This window comes from Parasteatoda tepidariorum, chromosome 7 (assembly GCF_982258835.1).
Source record: "Parasteatoda tepidariorum strain Cologne lab strain chromosome 7, Ptep-v5.0, whole genome shotgun sequence".
NCBI lineage: Eukaryota > Metazoa > Arthropoda > Arachnida > Araneae > Theridiidae > Parasteatoda > Parasteatoda tepidariorum.
In genome coordinates this window covers 22,757,971-22,780,785 of record NC_141761.1, presented here as the reverse complement: position 1 = coordinate 22,780,785, position 22,815 = coordinate 22,757,971, and the positions used below count along the sequence as shown (strand labels likewise).

The window sequence follows — 22,815 nt, the reverse complement described above, 5'->3', positions numbered from 1 at the left end:
AAAAGAGCTTTTTCTGTACTTTTGCCTTTAATAAATCCATGTTGATTAACAGAGAAAAAATTTGTATGTTTTAAATAATTGTACATTTTATCAGCTAGAGCTTTTTCAATGATTTTGGAAAAAACAGGTAATATTGAAATTGGTCTATAGTTTGATAGGCAATTTTTATCGCCGGTTTTAAAAATAGGAGTTATGGTTGCTCTTTTTAAAGAAGTTGGAAATATGGATGACTTGATTGAGGTATTGATGAAATTAGTTATAAAATTTATATTATTGAGAGCAAATAGTTTAATTAATTTTACATTAATACCGTCATAGTCAAAGGAGTTTTTATTAGAAAGAGAATTTATTAAGTGAAGTACTTCACAATCATTCAATTCTAGGAAAACAAACGAGGTTAAACTTGGTGAAATATATATTTGCAAACTGTTTAAATTTGGGTTTGAGGTACTGTAGGCATTTGCAAATGATTTATTGAATTGATCAGAAGATTCATAGTCGTTTAAAATATCAGGTAAAGTAAGTGATTTGCTCTGATTACCAATAATGCCATTTACAAGATCCCATTTTTGTTTATTTGAATCACAATTTAAAAATTTGAATTTGAAATATTCTGATTTTGCTGTTTTAATTAAGTTCTTAAGCTCAGAAACTATAGTGTTGTATGCTGTTTTGTAAATAATATCCCATGGATATTTTTTAGTTTTTTTGAATAGTTTTTCCTTTCTTCGAATTAAAATCAAGATATTATTAGTCATCCAGTTATTTTTGGCTTTTTTGTTTGATTTATGCTTATATTTAAAATTATTTTTTAAATTATTGAGTTTGAAAACAAAACTTCGATATTGTTGATCAAGAGAATCTTGAGGATTGTAATTAAATTTGTAATTTGACAGATAATTATTGAGCTTATTATAGTTGATTGAAATTTTATTTTCAGCTTCCTTAATTTTATTTACCTCATCGTAATGAACACTGCAAAAGGTTGGATAGTGATCGCTTATGTCATTTATGAATATTCCGGATTTGATTGAAAATTTATTTGTTTTTACGAAGACATGATCAATGCAAGTTGATGAGGAATTTACTCTAGTTGGTTTGTCTATGTAATTTTGAAATCCAAATTGGCATAATAAATTAATATATTCATGAGTAATAAAATCATCACTTAGAATATCAATATTTATATCACCCATCAGTATTATATTAGGATATTTAAGCTTAGAGATTATTACTTTAAGTTCAGTATTAAAAAAATCAACAGTAAAATCATGAGATCTATATATAGATAGAAATAATAAATCTAAAGATTTGCAATAAAGTAAGATAGATTCTGCGGAAACAAAATGTATAGCTAACTCTGAAATATCAAGACATTTTTTAATAAAAACACAAACACCTCCAGAGCGATTATTATTTCTGCAATTAAAGAATGAATTATAACCATCTATTGAGTAAAAATTAGTTTCATTTTGGTAAATCCAAATTTCCGACATAATTATGACACTTATATTTTCAATCATGCTAGAAATATGTGAAATAAAATTATCAAAGTTGGCTCTTAAACTTCTAATATTTATATGTAAAATATTAATGTTTAACTTACAGGTTGAGGTAATAAAAAACTTTAAATCGTCCAAATTTTCAATTTTTAGGCAGTCCGGCACAGATAAAAATGTTTCTTCAGTTGGATGGAATATTAAGGTCTTGAGATGATTTCACACGCATTATTTTGGACGATTCATCTTTTCTCAGGAATATTTTACCATCACGAACCCAACAAAACTTGAATCCCTTTTCAGATTTAGCCTTACGTGAAAGATAAAATAGATGCTTCAGTTCGGGAGTCAAATGTTCATTGAAGTAAACAGGCATTTCAGTGAATCTGGAGTTGATTTCGCAGGTTGAAAGTTTACGATTTCTCAGTTTCTTTAAGAGCTCATCACGTACAGATTTGGATTTAACTTGAACGATGATGGGTTTAGGTTTATCTTTATTAAAGCTGGGGACTCTGTGAGCGGTGATCAGATTTTCGGATATATTAGTATTCGCAACATTATCAATCTGGGATATTACTTGTTGTATGTCTTCATTTTCACATTCGGGTAAGTTACTTATTTCAAAGTTGGATCTTCGGGAATATTGCTTGAGTTCAATAACTGCTTCTTTTAGTTCATTCAGTTCCTTCTTTATTTCTGCGCTTTCTCTAGTTAGCTGATAATTTTTTGCTTGTAAAGTTTTGTTTACGTTCTGTAGCTCTGTGATAGAATTTTTCAACTCTTGAATTACTTCACTGTTGAATTCAATTGAACGGGTTAAGTCATTGAATTTGTTAGTTATTAACTCTTTTAGGTCTTTATTTTGCTGTAAGATATCCTCGAGAATGTCTGGGCTAGTTGCACTTTTTATTTTCGTTGGATTTTCCTGTGATTTTGAACATCGTGCGCAGGTCCACTTTTGTTTTTTATCAACAGTAAGTCTTCTAAAAGCTCTTTCAGCGAAACCACCACAATGAAAATGAAAAACAGAATTGCATTCACCTTTGCATGTTAATCCATCTGAGTCTTCCAGAATTGGTTCGGTACATGCTTTACACAAAATTTTTGACGAAGACATTGTTTGAAGCAATATTTATGTATAGAAAGCTTGCTTACTAAAACATTAAATTGATATTTTCAAATTTTTATAATTATAAGTGAAATTAGACTTAAAACAATGGGTAAAATCAAAATATTCAAGGAGCGAGAAAAAGCGTATGCAACAGAGGCTACCAGCTGTTGCCAAAAAAGTAAAACTGTTGTCAGTTTGTAACGGTTATACTTGACTAATCGGACAATTTATGCGTGTTTTTAACCATTACAGAGCCATCAATGAAAGTGGCGCTTACGTCATTATGATGAAATGCCGCAGTTCTGTGAAATTGACAAATGTTTGCTTGTTAATATCAAAAAAGTTACTTTAACGTTGTATTATCTGGGCTAGTAAAAAGTTTCGAAAAAGAAGAATTATTCATTTGTTTTAAGACTATTTTTCAAAGGCTCTTAAGTCGTAGGAAATTATGCTTTTTTTAGAATAATATGCTACTTTCATAACTTATCACAGTAACTTATGATGATTGTTAGGCTAAGTTTAGCTTATCCGTAGCCAGCGCTATCTACGTTTATTCTGAAAAACACGCAAAATGTCAATATGAAGAAGAGCCTCAGTTTTGAAAAAGTAAAAAAGGTTTTGTAGCATAATTATTTAAAAACTATTCGTTTGTACTGAAACCCAAATAATTGACTACGGCAAGATGGCATATACAATTCAAAATTATTTAAATCAGCTCTGCTTCAAGTGTAAGACACTCAAACTGTGGCTTTTATTTATTTACTTTTCTTGTCAAAGAGCGTCGAAAAAACATGTTAATGATTTTTATCTAGTCGGAAGAATCTCACCGAATTGGCAACTTTAAAAATAGTTTACTAACCTTTAAAATGTTAAGCTATTTTTCCCAAATAATTCTTTACGGCAAGAACGATACCCTTGTCGATATACTTTAAAATTAAATCTTTGTCTCGAGTGTAAGGAACGTAAGCAGTAGTTTATTAATTTTGCCTTGCAAAGAGCTTCAAAAAAAAACTTTTAAACAAATGTTTTCGGAAATTATATTTATAACACTCAGTTGATTAAGAGTAATTTTAGTAGTTAGATACTTAATTAGGCAGGAAAAAAACTTATGTAAATACAGAGAGTTAAGGTAAAGAAAACTAAAATAAATTAAGGGTTCAGGATATATCGATATTTTGTAAAAAGGACTCTATGAAACATTCGGTTGTAATAAAAATAACATTAGTATTGAACTATTAATTCACGCATGATAAAAAAAATGCTGTAAATATGGGGAATTAAAGTAAAATAAAATAAAACAATTTTTTTCAATTTTAGGATTGAATGAAATAATTATAGATGGAAAAATTTCATCAGGTAAAGACATATTAGTAGAACTCTATCTTTTTTTATTATCTCAGAGGAAAAGAGTTATACCAAAATTGAACTTTCATTATTTTTTTTTAAAAATAAAATTTATTTTAAATTTTGTTAACAATAATTTTTCGGGCGAAGAATGATTAACTAACACAAGATAATTAAAGTCATCTTATTTCTTAGGATTGAATTTCAAGAGCACATAATACGTATAGTTCAAAATTTGACTTTGCTTTTCACATATTGTCTTTAGTTTAAGCATTTACAAGTTTGCAAAAAAAACAAAAAACATTTTTATCAAAACTTGGAATAAAAAAAAACAATATCAAAATTTGGACTACTAGTTCGTCTTTCAATGTGAGAAAGTTGTTGCTAAATTTATCTTAGTAATGCATTGAATGAATTTTAGCCTTTGTAAAGGCTGTAATAATCTTAGTTCTTGCATTTAAACCTGCCCATATCACAATCGTACTAATCCTTGCACGGGCTGCGACTTTTCAATCCAATGACCTTTAGCAATCCATTCTCCTGTGTAGCATTTTCTTTATGAAAAAACGTTTAGTTTAGGTAACAAATTTTAAAAGAAATAAAAAAATAATACTTGCATTATAGTTGTGTTCATCTATGGCCAAGAGGAAAATCACTAAAACAGAGAGCGAGTCCTTAAAGCCAGCTAGATTGTAAATTGGCACACGAGCTTTGATTGTAGTTTCTTCCTTCATATCATGCCATTAATATCTTAAATCCATCTGGCTCGTTGGGATTAAAAAATCTTTTCACCGGTAAGCCTAAATTTCTGTTTCAAATACTGCTTAAGAACATTACATGAGGTAAGCTTGAAGCATTCTTGAATGGTTTATCAATCATGGTGCTTAGAAAACTTTGTTTACAAATTTTTAAACATTTCGTACTATTTCAGATTAACAGGAAATAGAAGGGAATCGTATCGCTGTTGAATTTGCAGACTCATCAATCACCATTTTAATGAGGGGGCGTTCCCAATAAGAAGCTACAGCTGATTAAATTAATAAAAAAAACAGCTTCAGTTCTTTGAAATTCATCAGCAGTTTGTCTTCATTTAAGGCGAACTCAGAGAGACAATATTTTTTTTCTTTTTAATTCATTTACCAAACGTTCACCTGAACTCATTTTTAAAGCTAACTAAAATCATACAGACGAAACTTTGAATAAACGAACTAAGACTTTAAGTTAGCTAATTTTAAATTTATGAAGATAAACACATTACGTGGTTTTGGGCTTTACTTTTTTTAAACCCAGAAAAGGAAAAATTACGGACAGTTTTTTTCTTAAAAAATCTTAATGCTTTCAGAATCCTTCAAAACTCCCAGAAAACATGTTATTACTTTTCTAAGAGTGTTAATTATTAAGTTGTTTTTAAGCAAAAAACGCTTATTTTCGTTTCCTCTGAAACGGGGAGTCACGTGACTATTCACGAACTGACGTTACCTGTGCTCATCTGCGTTCGTTTACCATCGTTGTGCTGTAAAAGCCATTACGTTCACCTTTCGTTTGAATTTTCGTAATTAAATCTAAGTATTTTAGATGGAAAAAAAAGTTAGTGAAAAGAAAGATATGCATTATAAATTGTGCTTAATGAAAATGTGGGTTTAACATAATGTATTTTTAAAATATTGTTAAATTTCAATGGAACAGTGAACATGGGATCAATGGAGCGAAATTTTCTAATTCTGAATAGTTGATATTTTTTAGTTCAGTAAAAAAGTTGTTAGAATGAGTTATGGATGCCTGATATTACTTATTAAAATGATGAGTTATAATTACAAAATAATTTTTTTCTTTCATTTTCTCAACTATGTTGATCTTTAATTTTAAATTACCTTTCGCATTTATTTTGAAGATTTATTTTCATGTTAAATGAAAGAAATATCGAATAAATTACTGATATAGAATAATTTTTCGATTCTAAAAATGTAGGAATTCTTAAGTTATGGACTTTTTTTGTTTGTTTATTTTAGCTCTAATTTAATGCAAGGAATTATCTTCAGCATTGTTTTTTATTATTTTGTAAAATGATTGTAGGAATAAATTTTCCAGTAAAAGGTATACATCTTTTTTACATCATTTTAAAGAATTGAATTTTACAAAATTTGAGAGAAATTTTTCAAATAGTTTCTGAGTTATCAGATTTTATAAAGTCGTGTATTTAAAATTCGGTTTCCCAATATGCCCTTTGATTTGCACTTTTGTTCGATATTTATTTTTCGAAATTTAAAATTACATTCTTTGAAATGATGTAAAAATTTGCCTACATTAAAATGAAAAACTTTTTCTAATATTAAATAAAACAATAATAAATAACTATTAATTATTTGTATAAAATTACTTTTTGTTAAACAAATTTTATAATTACGAATTTCGATCAGCTAATTTTCTCGAGATCTGTCGAAATACGCAATAAATAACATTAACATTAAGGATCCAAACCTTGGATAGCTCACCTTACTCTATGGGGAATGTATTTTTCAGATTACCCAGATTGCTACCCTCTATAATTTGGGGTCAGGAATCCGAATGAGTAGAGAAAAAAATGGCATGTTTATTCTGAGAACGTACGTTTTTGTGTCTGAATTCGTAGCTTGAAACATACACTAATTAGTGTTAGCATATTTGAAACCAGGGTCTTGAACGATTAAGATTTTGTCCTGGTGCTTGAAAATCCATTAGATCAAAAGTTATTCTGTGTGTTTCTTTTTTAATTTTGCACATTGTATGAAACAGCGTAGATAGTAAGTATTTCATTTTGGATACGAAATTATCACTATAAAATTATGCACTTAACTGTATTTTTGACCGAAATAGATCCGCATTCATTAGTTGGAATCACAAGATGAATCTCTCTTGAGCCATTTCCCCTGGCTGTACAGGAATCTTCAAAATAATCTTTGGCATAGAGAAGACCATAAAAAGGTTTTCGAAACTTTACAATTCCCATTATAGCTTCTGTCGTACAGGCGACTTGTACAGCTGTAAGAAATAACTCGAACATTAGTTAGAAAATAAACTGTAAGGATATTTGCTTCACCGTAGGAAAAAAAAATGTTAAAATTTGGAAAATACAAGTGACAAGTGAAAATACAAACTTAATTTAAACTTTAGAATTTATATTTGACATGATAAGTAGGTTTATATTTGTGTCTTTATTTTTACCATGTGTGAACTGGAAACATTTTGCATCGACTTGCATTATGCCTCGATTAGGATCCTTTTGCATCTACTTGCATCATTTTACTAACTTGGTGAAGCGATTCTCTTGATTCGACTTGATTCGTTTAGAATAACCATGAACATTTGCCATATTATTATTGACGTTAATGATGCTTATTCAATATTGGTAATAGGTACAAATTGAAATAAAAAAAATTGTACAAAATTTTAAGTTTATGGTGAAAAGATAGTTATTCACATAGAAGAACTATAAAAATTCGCCTTAATATTATTGATATCAAAGATGCTTAATTAATTATTGTCATAGGTACTAATGGTATTATGCTAATTGTGTTGTTTTAATAGATACTGAATACTGAATATACTAATATAAGTACTATAATATCTACTATTAAGAACTGTGGACATCGAGGTTTTTTACAGGGAAAGGAATTGTATTTAGCTTTCAAAAGCAATGTTAAAAATTAATCATTATTTCAAGGGGCGCGGTAAAAGTAATTGTTTTTTTTTGACTATCGGCTTTGGCCTTGTGCAGAAGCATTAAGCAAAATGTTATTGAATATAGTTAATCTTTATACTGATGAGATAAGCTTCTTAAACCATGTTTTGTTCCATTTTATAACGAAAAGCCAAAACGTAGGGTAACAAATAATAAAAATTAATACCCTGCAATTGTATTAGCTTAAATAATTGTGTCGGAGTTTGTCTTTTAGTTTAGCACATAATTCCGTTGGGTTGAACAAAACTGATTTATTGATTATTTATTTAGTTTTTCATCACGTGTGAAGAACGGATATTCAGTGAGGCGAATGTATACTAATTTCACTTGTATCAAATAATATAACAATTCCAAAAACAGTGCAGTGTATATTAAATAAAAGCATATATTAATTTGTCAGACTTTTCTGTCAAATAATATATACTTTCACGCTTTTTGTTAAAGAAAAAGTGCCATCAAATGACATTGATAGTAGTATTCTTTCAAGATCCATTTAAATCAACAAGGTCACTTAATCCATTTAATAACATGATCATTTCTCAAGTTCCATTTCTTTAACATGGGCTGTCATCAAAATATTGATGGTTTTATTGATGTGTTTAGTAAACCAATCACTTTATGTCAATTTATTTCTAAGAGATAATAAAAATGTTTCTGCCCAGTGTGTTCTTTAGGTTGTAAAGAGTGTTATAAAAAGTTAAATAGACCATTTGGCGGCTTTGGTACGCGTAATCTGTAGAAATAAAATATCGTAGAATCTGGACGTGATCATTTTTAATTCCAGTTGCATGTTCCATATTATATATTCTTAAGCCAGCATATAAATGACTTCATTTTTCTATTCAACCCATTTCCTTCATCGATTGCCTATTTGAATGAAATATTTGTATTCTTTGATTTGTGTTTCGAACAGTAAAATATTATTTGTGGAACTGAAATTGCTTTTGTCTGGTACATATAGCGCGCCAACTAAATGTGTTTTTGTTTCATTTTCGGGTATTCCATTTTCTGTTTTTGAAGAATCAAGTATACAAGTTGCAAAGCTAGTTATGTTTAAAAGAAAATAGATTAAAGTAATTTTCTTTCCACCAATTGTCATATCGTTTTCAATTTTTACGAATTTTTAATGCTAAAAAATCATAAATATTCGAAAACCGTTTTATTAGCAAGATTTTAATAATGTATATTATGTAAATAAAACCAATATAAAATAAGAAAGTCGGTAAAAATTGCTGAAAATAGAAGTGTGATTATTGCAGATAAACTAGGATTATTACAGATAAACTGCGATTATTACAGATAAACAACTCCCGTAATTGCTTTGCCTTCATAATCGTTTTTTTTTCCTTGACGATATTTTCCACCAAAAATACATAGCATTTTTTTTAAAACAAAATACATAATTGTTGTAGTATTAATTAAATAAAAGAAAAAAACATTTTGCCAGTATGAAATCACAGCAAAATGCACGATTACCTGGGTTTTAAAATAACTATCCGTGCTTGAAAGAGAAAAAAAAGTCGAATTAATAAAGATTGCGAGACTCAATAAGAATAAATAAAAGAGAAGTAATGTAACTTCTTAGCACCAATCATAACACTGCAAGGGAAATGGTTTTTAACTTTGAGTTTGTATTGAGTTTTTGAAGTGATACTTCTTATGCGACTTCCAACAAGGTAGCGTTAAACGTTTAACGCTATATTTTTATTGGCCGAGAAATCACGTGGTAGGATCCAGTTTCCCCCCATTCATTTCCATATTGTTTTGGTTCTCACTTAGTGGATAACAATTGTAAAAAATGAGGGAAAACAATCCCACGGACAATGCGACGGATTTAAGGTTACGTCAAGGTACGTCTCTTGTGAATATCAATTGATTGTTAGGTTTTCTCTTTTCTAATTGCTATTTATATTTCACCAAATGCAGCCATAAGGGATATTAAATTATTTATTGTAAAATCTTTATTGCCACTATCCACTGCAGGTTCACAAGCTCTGGCAGACGTTACTGGTGAAGAAATTGATTATTGTGAGCGGCCTGTGATCCGTGCAGGAGATTTTAATGTGAATTTCTCGTTACCTGAGGCTGAAACATTATTAACCTTCCTTAAAGACAAATTTGGATTGGAAAAGATAAATGGTAGGAATGATCCAACAAAATAAAGGGGTAACTACCATTGATGCAGTTTTTGCAAGAAATATTGAAAAAATAGAACTCAAACATTTCGTATCCTACTTTAGTTATCATAATCCCATTGTAAATGTTATAGATTTGGATATTTCTCCACTCGAAAATGATAATTAAAAGATGCGATCAATTGTGAATTGTAAGCAATGTTAATAAAGTTTGTCTTAAAGAAACAATATGATTTCACTAAAAATCAATTTCTACCCCTTCCTATTTTCATTTCCACATTACGAAGTTTCACTTCTTACTCGCTGAGGGACTCCACGCACTATTTTTATTTATTTTTATTTTTTAAAATTTCAATATAAATGTTAAGATTTATATCCGGCACCATCTAATCATAGTCTCACTCTTTTTTGTTACTCCCAAGTGAGATCTATTCAAGCGGGAGTTTTTAAAATAAGGATCTTGAGAGATATCGAAAATAATTTTTTTTACGGAAGGGATAAATATAGTCAGCACTTTTTCTTACGAAAAAGGTAAGAAAAAATGCATTCCCAATAAAAGCACTTAAATTGCTGTTTATTTTCGAGCAAATAAAATTTGAATAGCATTTTTTACTAGAAGTTTAGTTAATAATTGTGAACTTATTTGTAATTTGTTGAATTTGTAATTGAAAGGCCAACCCAATTTTTAGTATGCAGAGGTCTGTTTAGAAGAGATTTGCGTCCATTAACGGATCTTTTACAAAATATCTTTTTTATAAAACTGGACCCATCACAAATTTGTTTATTTTCATTATTGTTTTGTTAAACGAATAAACCATTCCCAGGGGAAAAAAAAAGGAAGTTTTGTCTTCGGCAGACTTATTCTTCCTTTATTCGTCGGAAATGACTATTCTGCGTTCAGCATAGGCTAAATACCAAATATTTGTATGTTGCATCTCTAATTTAGAAGCAGCAATTGCTGTTTATTTTTGAAATTTTAATTTTTTTTTTAATTATAATTTTACAGTGCGGGGCATAATCTTGTAACTATTTACAATTTAAATACTCCTTGAAAAAGTTTTTTTTGCAATAACCGGACCTTATTTGCACAAATTCATAAAAGCAGGACCTTGGTTGAAAGAATGTGACTTAACGTTTATTTTATATTCACAAATTACGAGTAATTTTTTCACAATTTTACAAAAATGGACCTTTCCCCAAATGTCTGGACAGATCCCTGGTATATATATATTTCTTATTTTATACAACTCCCTGCATAGATTTCTGTATTTAAATTACTAAATGTAATAGGTTATACGCAACAAAACAAAATATAACATAAAGATAAGCATTTAAAACCTTGGTGGCAGCGGCTCTTATGATTTTTTTAATTACGAGAAATGTTTTTGTTGTTTGAATTTGTAAAGATGATTTTATTTAAATACTGAAATGGCTAACAAAAGTAGCATGCGTATGAGTAAAAAAAAATATATCAGTAAAACAAGCTGGTGTTATTCCAAATTTTGAATATATTATCGACCCATTTTTGTATAATTAGCACAAGAGACTTACCGGAAGGTTTATAGTCTTCTTCTTTCTTCACAATCTTGAGACCTTCTTTAACAACCACTGCCATTAAAGGTCCTACCTAGAATTTAAAATAAATAAATAAAATTTCTTTTCAAAAAGCATAGTTTTTGATACTAATTATGAGTGGGTACGTGAATTTGAAGGTAATTTGCTTAAGTACTGTGATTTTTAAACACACTTATTGTTATGTATTTTTAGAATCCAGGCAAAACATAAATTAGAATAATTATCTGCTTAATAAAAGAGAAAATGAGTATTCACCTTTTGACGCAGAATCTTTATTAAACTTATTTTTTAAACTTTTTTATTATTTTGTATTAATTTAGGCCAAAATGAGCAAAAAAATATTATATTTAACATTTTATCAATTTATAGTTATGAAATACAGCATTATAAACAGCGGTGTCACTTTCTTCGTAAAAGGTTAAATCCTCCGAACATGGCTCATTTCCAAGCAATAATTTTTGAAATTTGCACTTATTTGCAGTTATTTAGATCTAAGAGAAACAGTTATTCATCATTGAAATTTCCTTAATTTACAAAATAAATTATGGATTATTTTTTGAATATGAATGAAAAAAAATTAATTCGATTTAAATGTTTTGGATTTTTTATTTTATTAGAAATATGATTCCGATAATGTAGCAGATTAGTTTAAGTTACACTATTAAACTGTTTTTCATAATTGAAAAAAAAATTTTTTTTTTGCTCGTAACTAGAGCGTCAGCAAAAAAATATTTATGGGATATCGGTTTCCCAGCTGCGTCAAAAGGTTAAATAATAAAATCAAAAGTAACGCTGAATAACAGATTTGCATACAGAAGTTAGATTTAAGCCAATTTAAGCTTACTATGACATTTTAAACTGATTAATCACATGTTTCAGTATATTATTATGTAACACAAGTTACACTAGTAAACTTCTCAAACAATATAAACGTAGCGGAAAGCATTTTTCGTCGGGGGGGGGGGAGTGGACAGATTTACTTATTTGTCTTTTCATTTTATAAGAAAATAGTTGTATTTAATTAAAGAAAGACAATTTATCACATACTGTTAACTGAGTCACGATGACTCAGGGGAAAAAGCGCTGGCCTTATAATGAGGTGAATCGGGTAAGAATCCCAGCAATGGCTGGTCGATACAAATTCCGCATCCGGCTCTCACCGACCACAGTGCTTCAGTGGTTGTGGATCAAAGGTTAGAGTCCCCTTGCCGTCAGACTAACCGTGGAGGGTTCTCGTGATCTTCCTCCCCATGTTACGCAAATGCGAGTTAGTTTCATCAAAAAGTCCTCCGCGAATTCAAACTTCTCTTAATTCAGGTGTTCCCTCGTCTTCTGGATTGGGTTCAAAATTACAAGGATACGGGAGTTGAATATTAGTAGTCGTAAATCCAAAAATTGGGTCGGCTGTTCAACGACGGTTACAATATAAAATATTGTATACTACATGCATAAGTGTTCATAAAATCAAAACACTAAATAAAAGGCCCAGTGAGCAAAAAAAAAAAGTGAAAAACTAGAATAACTTTTGATTTAATCACTGGAATTCCCGATCTTAATGGTTTGAGGGCTTAACCTCAAATATGCTGATTAATAAGATTTTCAGTTAGGAAATAAAACATAAAAACATACTTTCTCTGAATAAAAATGCCTGCTTTTCGACAAATTTCGATTCATGACCCTCAAAATAAGGGGGGGGGTTAGCCTCAATCTGGTTTAATAGCTTAGGCAAAGAGAACAATCGTGAGTTTGGGCCCCTTAATGTTAATTTGACTTTTTTGCATGTTACACTATATCGCAGAAACTTTTTAAGTACATCGAAAAATTTTTGTATTGAGTTGTAAATTGAGTTTTTCTAAAGATAATTCAGAGTAAAATTTTTTAATATTTATTAATTATTTTTTTTATCAATTTTAATAATTGTCGAATATATTGTTTATTGTGAGGTATGCAAGCGTTTACACCATTTTAAGAACTGAAATTTTAAATGACGACATGCAAAATTTGAACAAAATCGGTCGAATAGTTTCTGACCACTTTAAAAAGACGTATATTTAAAATTTGATTTCCTCACTACTCATGAAATTGTTTTAGTTTGTTTTTATAAAAATTTTACTTTATAATTTTAAATTCTTTAATGTCATGTAAAAGTTTGTTTACCTAACAATTAAATTTTTTTCGATTATTAAAGAAATTAATAAGAAGTAATATATATTTATTTAAAGTTATAATTTAAATATTTTATCTTTGGAGAAATGACTATTATAATTAGGTGCAGAAATCTTTCAATTTGATTTAAATTTCTCAAAATAAAGTGAAAAATGCAAAAAGCAAAATTATTATTAAGGGATACAAACTTCCAACTGACAAAGGAATACGACTAATAAGGGATACAAACTTTCTTCTCACCAAAAAGGTGAGATTTTCCGTATTGTATATTTTACTAAAAGCTTTCCCTCATAAATGTTCTTTTATTTATTAAAAAAGAATCTTTCAATGTATTGTTACAATGAGATTTAGCGGAAATGATATATGTATCTGATGTAAAATTTTAGTTCTGAAAGGATTTTTTTGTAAAATTGCTGTACATTATTATTGTCCAAATTTGAATTAAAGATGTCTACTTACCCAAAAACTTAAAACAAACGCATAGAAAAAATTCTTTGAAGACATCATTACAGATTCCTAAAATTAAAAGAAATTTCAGTCTTAGACGGAATTCAAAGTAATTAGTAATATTTAGGTATAGGGTAGAGTGTTGCACCAATTTTAATTTCTTTAAAATTTTTCTATACAGGAAGCAATATTGCGAGGAATATTTTAAAGTTTATCTATTAATATAATTTTATTGTGATAAAATTTTGTGATACAATTTGGAATTTTTTTTAACTAAGGAAGATTGTTAACCAAGCTTTAATGTACATGGTGTTGTACTATGAACCATTGGGTGGTGATCATTGAATAACATTCGTTATGAGTACTTTCCTTCTGTACTTATTATTTGGTTGAACTTGAGTTACTTTGGATTAAGTGGACTGTATAAAACAAAGTAAATCAAATTATTTACCTGCAATTAAATTGAAAAATATCATTGAAAGCATTAAAAGTAAAAATCTGAAAATAGTACTGCAGATAAGGGAAATGATCGCAGTTTAAATCATAGGAGCATAAAACTTGGTAAAGATAATACCACACATTTGAAGCTTTAATTTGGGATGGGAGGCCATCTCATACCAATAATGGCCGACATTCGAAATAACGATCTCTGAAATTTTTTTCTGTGCTCTTTTTAGATGATTTTTGTTAACAAATTTGAATGATAATTATTAAAGAAATAACGAACTTTGATACTTTTTGCACGAGTTTTTCAATTTTAATAAATGTACGTCACTTGGGGTCTTTGCACCATGTTTCACCAGCACGCTTCGCTCACCGACCCCCATTATTACTTGACAATCATTTTGGTATCTTGACGATAAGCAGTTTGTTATTTTAAAAGTAATAAGTATTATTCTACTTTTTTTATTTGTAGTAATATATCCTTAATAATATATTTATTAAAATCAAATATTATGGATTATAGCGCTATGGGTTAATTAATGATAAAGTATTTACGATTATTTTACAATATAGTTTTTGTACTACTGGATAATTTATATTGCATTTAGTGTATAAACACACTATAGATTATATTTATATGATAGATTCAATTAAAAATTTTTTTTTCTAATGCCCACCTGGGCCTGGGTTGACATTCTCAATTTAGGCGCATTAGATTTGTTGGCCACTCTTTCAGGGGCACCATATTAGGTGGGTCAACGTTACCCAGATTTTGGTTTGATATTATAAATAAACTAATCTATTACGTGGTTATTTATTACGCAGTCTATGATGTGGTACGAAATTTAGAATTTAAAGTAAATTTGTAGAGGAAATACAACGGTAACAAATCGAAATTATAAGGTTTTAATTTTATCCTAAAAGAAACAGTGGGAAGAGCTTGTGGAACCGAATCTGAGTTAATACAATATGCAATTTTGAGATCATTCAATTAAATATTTTTTAATTTCAATGCCATACTCTGTTTCCCGCTAATAAACCGAAATGATTACGAATAAATAATGGGGGCTCGTGAGCGAAGCGAGCAGGTAGTGGAGTCCCCAAATGGCATACTGATATAAATACAAAACTGCATGCAGAGATATTTTTTATTTCTTTAATATACATCATTCAAAATTCCACCCCCCCCAAAAAAAAAAATTAAAAAAATAAAAAAAGAATATCAAAAATTAATTAATTCATAAAATTTAATTATAAAATATGTTATTAATGAAATATGGCATATATTATTCGAAATGGAATAATACGTAAGACTTTTAATTTAACAATTTGCTTATGACCAAGGAAACAAAATGATTGGAAAGCAATTATGCATTTTAACAATCTGCCGTACTCCAAAGAAAAATGACATATAATCACTCTCTTGACACATATATCTGTTTATTCCAGAAAACCGAAGATTAAAAATCTAATTAGAATTCCCAGAAATTCTAATTTCTTTCTAGATAATCAGAAGTGCTGCTCATTAAGTTCGACATTGTTAGAGATATTTTGAGTTGCCTTGAAGAATAATACAGCTCAAGTTTGCTGCAACCTTATTAAGACGTCGTGTTGAACCTTATTATGGGATCAATTAAATTGTTTCAAGATTGATGACTCGATAATGTTGTTGAACTTTAACTTAAACAAGGTTCTACTTTAACTCCTCATCAAGGAAGCAGAAAAATTTGCCGGATATTATTTTTCAAAATATTGATAGATAATATCGATATTTTACCGTTTTAGTTTGATACTTAATTGTTATTTTTTTCGTTTCGTTCGAATATCTTCGATTCTTGATTTGTTGGCTCCATTTTTAACAGTAAATAGGGAGATATAATATATTTTTAAGTTATTCTCATATCTTTACGTTTTTTTTATTTATTTTTTTATTTTTGCTTGAGTAAAAGCTTTTATTAATCGCACTTTTAAAAACATCCGGTTCTTGTAGTGGGAGCATTTTATCACCAAAAGAAGATTTGTATCTAAATCGGATTAAAAATGTTTCAATAAGCTTATTTTCTTCTTTCATATCCTTTTTACGTATATATGAATAAAAAAAAGTTCTCACATTTTAACATATTTCTTTAGAAAGTTAAGCCCAAATACATACGATTTATGTCGTAAGATTATTGAGAAGTATCGACTTAAAGTAATTTAGCTTCAAGACAATGACATTCAAAATTATTAACTTTTTATATATCTTAATGTATGTATATATGTATATTATTATTATTATTATTATTGTTATTTTCTTTCTTTTTTTCAAAATAAAAAAAATTAGTAATTTCTTTTTACTAATTTACAGTTACAGCCAAATGAAACTTTCCGCTTGAGAAGATATAGCCTATGTTTACGGGTAAATGATCTTATAGTGTAAATATTCTTATAAATATGAAGTTCCGTTAGAGAGTCGATCGCGTCGCTCTATTGCTCAGATGATTATCTAGAGTAGGTTTCTAGTAGGATTTTTAAATATAAATGATGTTAATAGTTGAGACATCATGGTAGGTTATCTTAGAACTCCCTTGTTTCTGACAATCATATCAAAGGATGCGCATCAGTGATTTAAGATTAAAAGTAGAGGTAAATAGAATATTTTTCTCGCTTTTCTTACAAATTTTCAAACATGCCATTTTCGTGCTTTTCTAACCATCAATAGAGTTTTAAATAAAGTTTTAGAAACTTCATTTTAAAATTAGAGATTTAGAAACTTCAGAGCATGTTGACCACAGTATCTCTCGAAATCTCTGTTACCATTCTATGGAACTAAGTTGAATTATTAAACCATATTATTATACTTACGTTTGGTTTCATGAAACTGTGATCAGAAACATAGCATAAAATAGCACCTTATTGACTTTGCATCGTATTATGGTGTAACTCAAAACCGATTTTTCTGTGAGTGCAATAGAGTAATTTCTGAAAAAGTTGGTTGATACAGCAATATTTATTGCATCTATAACATTCGCCGATTTAATTGTTATTGAAAACTGAAATTGCAACATAAATTGTATAATTTTAAAGTTGTCGTTCTAAGGAACAACTGTAAATATTAAAAAGTGTTAGAAAATTGTATGTGGAATATTATTTAAAAAATGTAATGTAAATGTAATGTAAAAGTGTAAATAAAATATAAAAATGTAATGTAAAAGTGTAAATAAAATATAAAAATTGACACTGTATTATTGTAATTCAAAACTAATATTGCAGTATTTTAAAAATTAAATTTCAAAACTCTGTGCTAACATAAAGGAATTCACAATAAGTGTAAAAATAGAGAGTTTCTTTAATACAGCAAAAAATATCAGTTGGAAAAAAAAGTTTTTTGTTTTTACTATTAAGTTAAAGGAAAAGAAATGAAACTTTTTTTTTCAGAAAAAATACACTTCAAATATTAGAAAACACTTTGATGCTTTAAAATTGAATCAAAAATCGATTAAAAATAATTTCAGTATGTCTTTAAAAAATTACACAATTCTCGTTTAGACCCACAGTTCGTATTTTCGGCAGAAAAAAAACGATTTTTTCAATATTTAATTTGCAATAAGTTCGTTGTTATAAACATGACTTGAAGAAAGCAATTGTACTAATTACATACCTACTTTAAACATTTGATTAAAACTTAATAATTAAAGAAAAAAATTATTAACATTTGAAAGATTATTCATATTTTCGCTCTTCAATTTTAATACATTTTATGAAAACTAAATTTTATTAATAATTTATTCATCGTTTTTATTTTTAACTCATTAAAAAATATAGAAATGTAACAGATATGAAAGAATTTATTTCAACTACGCTTCTATTAAATTTGTAACGTGAAATGTACGAAAAAAATAATGGATATCATACTCATTATATTAATTATGAAACTTTTGTCAACAGCAATATAAAAAACACGAAAATGGGTGAATACAAATTTATAACTAAATAAATAAACAAACCAAAAAAATTGTGGCATCCACTTTTGAAAAGATGGATAAAATGTGAAATTAAGAGTTGTGTAGTGGCCCTCAGGACTTTGCTTAACCCCAATTTGAAAACATTAGTTTTGGATGGATAGTGGAGTAAATACAAGATTCTTTAGAATTCAAAAATTCAAATAGTATCTATAACAATGTTAGAAATAGAAGATGGTGTTGTATTTTAGTATCATGCAAATTTTCACGTTTTATGGTTCAAAGCATCGATATTATGATTCAATGTTAAACCAATTTTTCTGAGAAAGTACACTGATAGAAATTTAGAATGGCGTTGAACTTTAGTACCATACGAACTTGCTGCAAATTATCACGCAATTATTGCACTAGCACCGATATTATGGTTCACTGTTGAACTGATTTTTCTGAGAACGAACACTAGAAATATAGGATTGTGTTGAACCTTAGTATCATACAAGTCCGCTATAAATTTTCACTTTAATAAAGTTCAAGGCACTGATTATAATAATTTAAAGTTAAATAAATTTTTATTAAAGTGTACACTATTAAATATTTTAGTGAGCGTTGAAAAATTACATCGCTCAAGTAAGCTGAAACTTTAAGATAATAACAAGTTGAACCAATGATTATTATTCTTTTCAAACTTGATTTGGGATGCTATGGTTCAAGTTGAAGCGAAACATGTTTCAATTTAACTCCTTATTAATGTTACAGCAAATTTGCATGATATTCAAGGGGCAAAGTTTAATTGATTTTTTTAGGGTTTCTAAGGTCTGAGTCTTAAAAGGACATTTTGAAGAAAAGAAATTAATTTTACTCTCAATGCAAGTAGCTTATTTAAACAATTAATTCTAAAATTTAACTTCACTGTATTTTTTATCAAATAATCATTTAATTACCACTTTGTTTTGGCATCGTTGTACCATTAATTTGGAAAAACTAGCTAAACACTTTAATGCAAAATCCTCTTATTTGTATTACTATATAAACTAGTTTAAAGTAAAATCTCAATTTATATATTATTATCATTATTAAAACACTCACACTTTAAAAACAAAATATCTTCATTTTAATTATTATTAAAATTATTTTCCCATTCAATGCAAAATATTTTTATTATTATTAATTCTAGTTTCATACTTTAATGCTAAATCCCATCCCCTCAGTTACATTACGAACACCACTGGGAAAATAGTGTTGATGTAACGAATCAGGTACTCAGATATCAAATTACGCAAGTAAAACAAATAATCATTTCTAATTATTGAAAATTTTTCGATAATCTTTTGTTCTATGATGCATCTCTCCACCTTTATCGCACTTTTATGAAAATATTTTTTCTTATTAAAGCGCTTGGTGGGGAGGGCTTCACAATGTAATCGACAGAGCGAGGGACCTAAATACGGACTTATCTGAAACTGATCTTTATAGATGAATGTTGGTCCGAAATTGAAACTTAAAGAGATTAAACAATGAAAAAGTGGCCGACTGGTTAATTACAAGTCTAGTAAAACTTCTTCTAACCTCATTTTTCTATGAAAAGCTCATCGCATGAACGAGTCATCTTATGGTCAGCCTCAAGTCATTGTCCGTTTCAGACAGTGGGCACAAATTGTAGGATGGTTTTTTATAACGGGATTCTTTATTGTGATGCCGTCTTGTATAGGAAGCGTAAGGATTGAAGCGGGAATAAAAAATTGCACCACGTAGTGCAGCTTACAAAAGCGTTTGTGGAAGATGACGCCTATTTATTTTTTTTTCTATCTAGTTTTATTCAGCTTTTTAAATGACCTGTTACGAAAGTTAAAGTTCGCCTTTTGTGAAGATACATAGATGTAGTTGCGATGTAAAAAATAGAGGTGGAATTTTTGCGTAAGCAAAAGTGTTTCATAAATTTATTAACTGGAATGGCTACAGAAGAAATGATTAAAAGTGTTCTTTCGCATAAGTGTTGAAATAAAGTAAAAGTATATAATCGTTCTACAGTCATAATTCCGCAGAAATATCTTTCTCAAAAGTATAATGCAGAACTTCTGTTTTCAATTGTCAAAATTAATTTTGTTTTGCTATCTATTTCTTTTTAAAGAAAACTTTTTATCACCGACAATGAAAATTTTAATCACACATCGTGAATTAATGATTTTTAGGCTTACGTTTCAACATCTGATGCGTACACAAGATTGAAATATCGTTTTTGAACATGAACATCTCATTTAACTAATAATAGGGGAAAAAAATTTTAAATTTATAACGAATTATATACTATTTGAAAAATAATTGAGTAAGATTTTATATTTTTAACGTGGAAATTATAATAAATAAAAATTTAAATAATTTTAATAGAAATAATAGCTCTTTATTGTTTATCAACATTCAAAGAGATTCTTATTTTTGAAAGCACTTAAAAAATTATGGAATAAAAAATTAGAAGGAAAAAATTCCTGACAGTATTAGTCATAGGAATAAAAATATATCTAATAAAGGACAAAGAAGGTCTTATGCGCAATTCTTTAAAATAAAGTAACTTATAAAAATATAAATTTGAGTATATAAAAAAGCATAAAATATATGATAAAATTTAAAAGCTTATTTTTGGGGGGGTTTTAGTTGATTTAGTTTGGATTTTTAAAGTGAATGAGGTCAAGAAGTCATTTAAATTATGATTTCTTTCAGCTTATTTCCAACAAATAAAATAAAACTGAAATGTAGATTTAGTCTTCAAACATTATATTTTATTGTAACATATGTTAATGATTTTTGAGATTCCGGGGGACAATATTAACTTCCGGTCCGGTTACAATTGCTATTCGACGTAGGAAATTTGAAGTTGAAAAATGTAGGGAAATTTTATTGAGTTCTATAGAATTATTTTCAGCAACAAGTTTTAAAAATATATTTCTTTTAATCATTTAACAGTTGAAATGAAATTCTTTTACAAGCAAGTAAAAACAAGAAAAAGTATAAATCGAAATGTTTAGAGTAAAGCATTTACAATTAGTTAGTAATTGACCACTGTGGGTCACATCGTCATCATGGAGGTTAAGGCTCTACATGGTTGTGGCAATGCTATCAGAATTGCGCACAAACCACCTTTAGACCCAGATAAATCGGTACCCATTGATCAAAACCTGCGTGGACATCAAGACATAACTAAGGATCAAACCCTTGCCCCTTTCAACAAAAATTCACCCCCTTAAACGTCTGAGCAACAGCGTCTTCAAGCGTTATATTAAACACTTAATGACTTAAACTTGATTTAAGAAAAAGTTGTGATCGCATCATGATGAAGAGCAATACTTATACTAACAAGATTACAGATAAAAATACTTTTATTTCAGGAAGTTGTTCCGCAAATAATACTACTACTACTAAGATTTCAAATAAAGTTGCTTTCAATTCATGAACTTGTTTTAAAAATAGTTTTTGAATAAAAAATTTAAAATTTTATTTTCTCAAATTTACGAAAAGTTTCTGAATAGGTTCTTCCACAATGTTTTTCAATTATTAGTTTCAAATAGTACCCTCATTGGATTTACTCTACGGTAACTTTTATTAAAATTTTACTACATTTTTGAATCATAGTAGATTAATTTCTTTCGAATGACATGATTTTGAATAAAAATTCTATGTTTACTTGTATAGAAACGCTTAAGGTAAAGCATGCGAAATGATGTTTGGATAATTCAATTTTACTTAAGAAAAAGAATATCTGATCACATCAAGTTATAAAATTAAAAAAAATGAGACGGTTTGTATCAATCCTTGCCAAGTCAATTATAAAAAGCTCTGAGAGAATACTGAACAAGAAGTTCCCTCTAACACATGAAAATAGGATTTATTACCTACTTTCTTGAGTTAATAAAGTTAAAAAATTTTGAAGCGAAACGGAAGCAAATTATTTACGAAATATCTTCAGCACACGAAAGATATTTTGTGAATAATTTGCTTGATCAAATAATTTTTTCTACGTAAGGCTTGTAAGCCAAAAGCTATTTGTTAATGTCAGTGAAAATACATAACTTAGTTAAAATTTAAGTTTTAAAACATCATGATAGAAGTTACCTTTCACATTAATTTGTAGTGTGTAGTGTGTGTAAGTGTTCCAAAAATTGATTTATTAGAATAAGTCTCCACTCTTTTGCGGTTGTGCTAAACTGTTAGAAATTTCTTGGTGAAAATGGTTAAATGTTGATAATTTACCATATTCAAACAAAACAGTCAAATAACCATAAATAAGTTGGTAATCAAACCATTAACTGTTAGATAAATAGTTTATTAACTGCTTTCACCTAATACGTTAAAAAACCAGAATTCTATTGCACCAACTAAGCCCACCTACCGAATCCTCTTAGTTAATTTCAACAGCGTACATATTACAGCCGAGATGACTAAT

General features: G+C 28.5%; 1 protein-coding gene across 1 annotated transcript in view; it reads right to left on the bottom strand.

Annotated features, from left to right (window-relative positions):
• Positions 1–22,815, bottom strand: part of LOC122271332 (uncharacterized) — a 51,687-nt gene that overhangs the window by 24,694 nt on the left and 4,178 nt on the right. Inside the window, exons 2-4 of the mRNA XM_043052269.3 lie at positions 14,008–14,064; positions 11,359–11,434; positions 6,788–6,972 (exon numbers count right to left, since the gene is read on the bottom strand). Coding sequence (XP_042908203.3) covers positions 6,788–6,972; positions 11,359–11,434; positions 14,008–14,055 — 309 coding nt within the window. The 5' untranslated portion in view covers positions 14,056–14,064. The remainder of the gene's footprint in view (positions 1–6,787; positions 6,973–11,358; positions 11,435–14,007; positions 14,065–22,815) is intronic.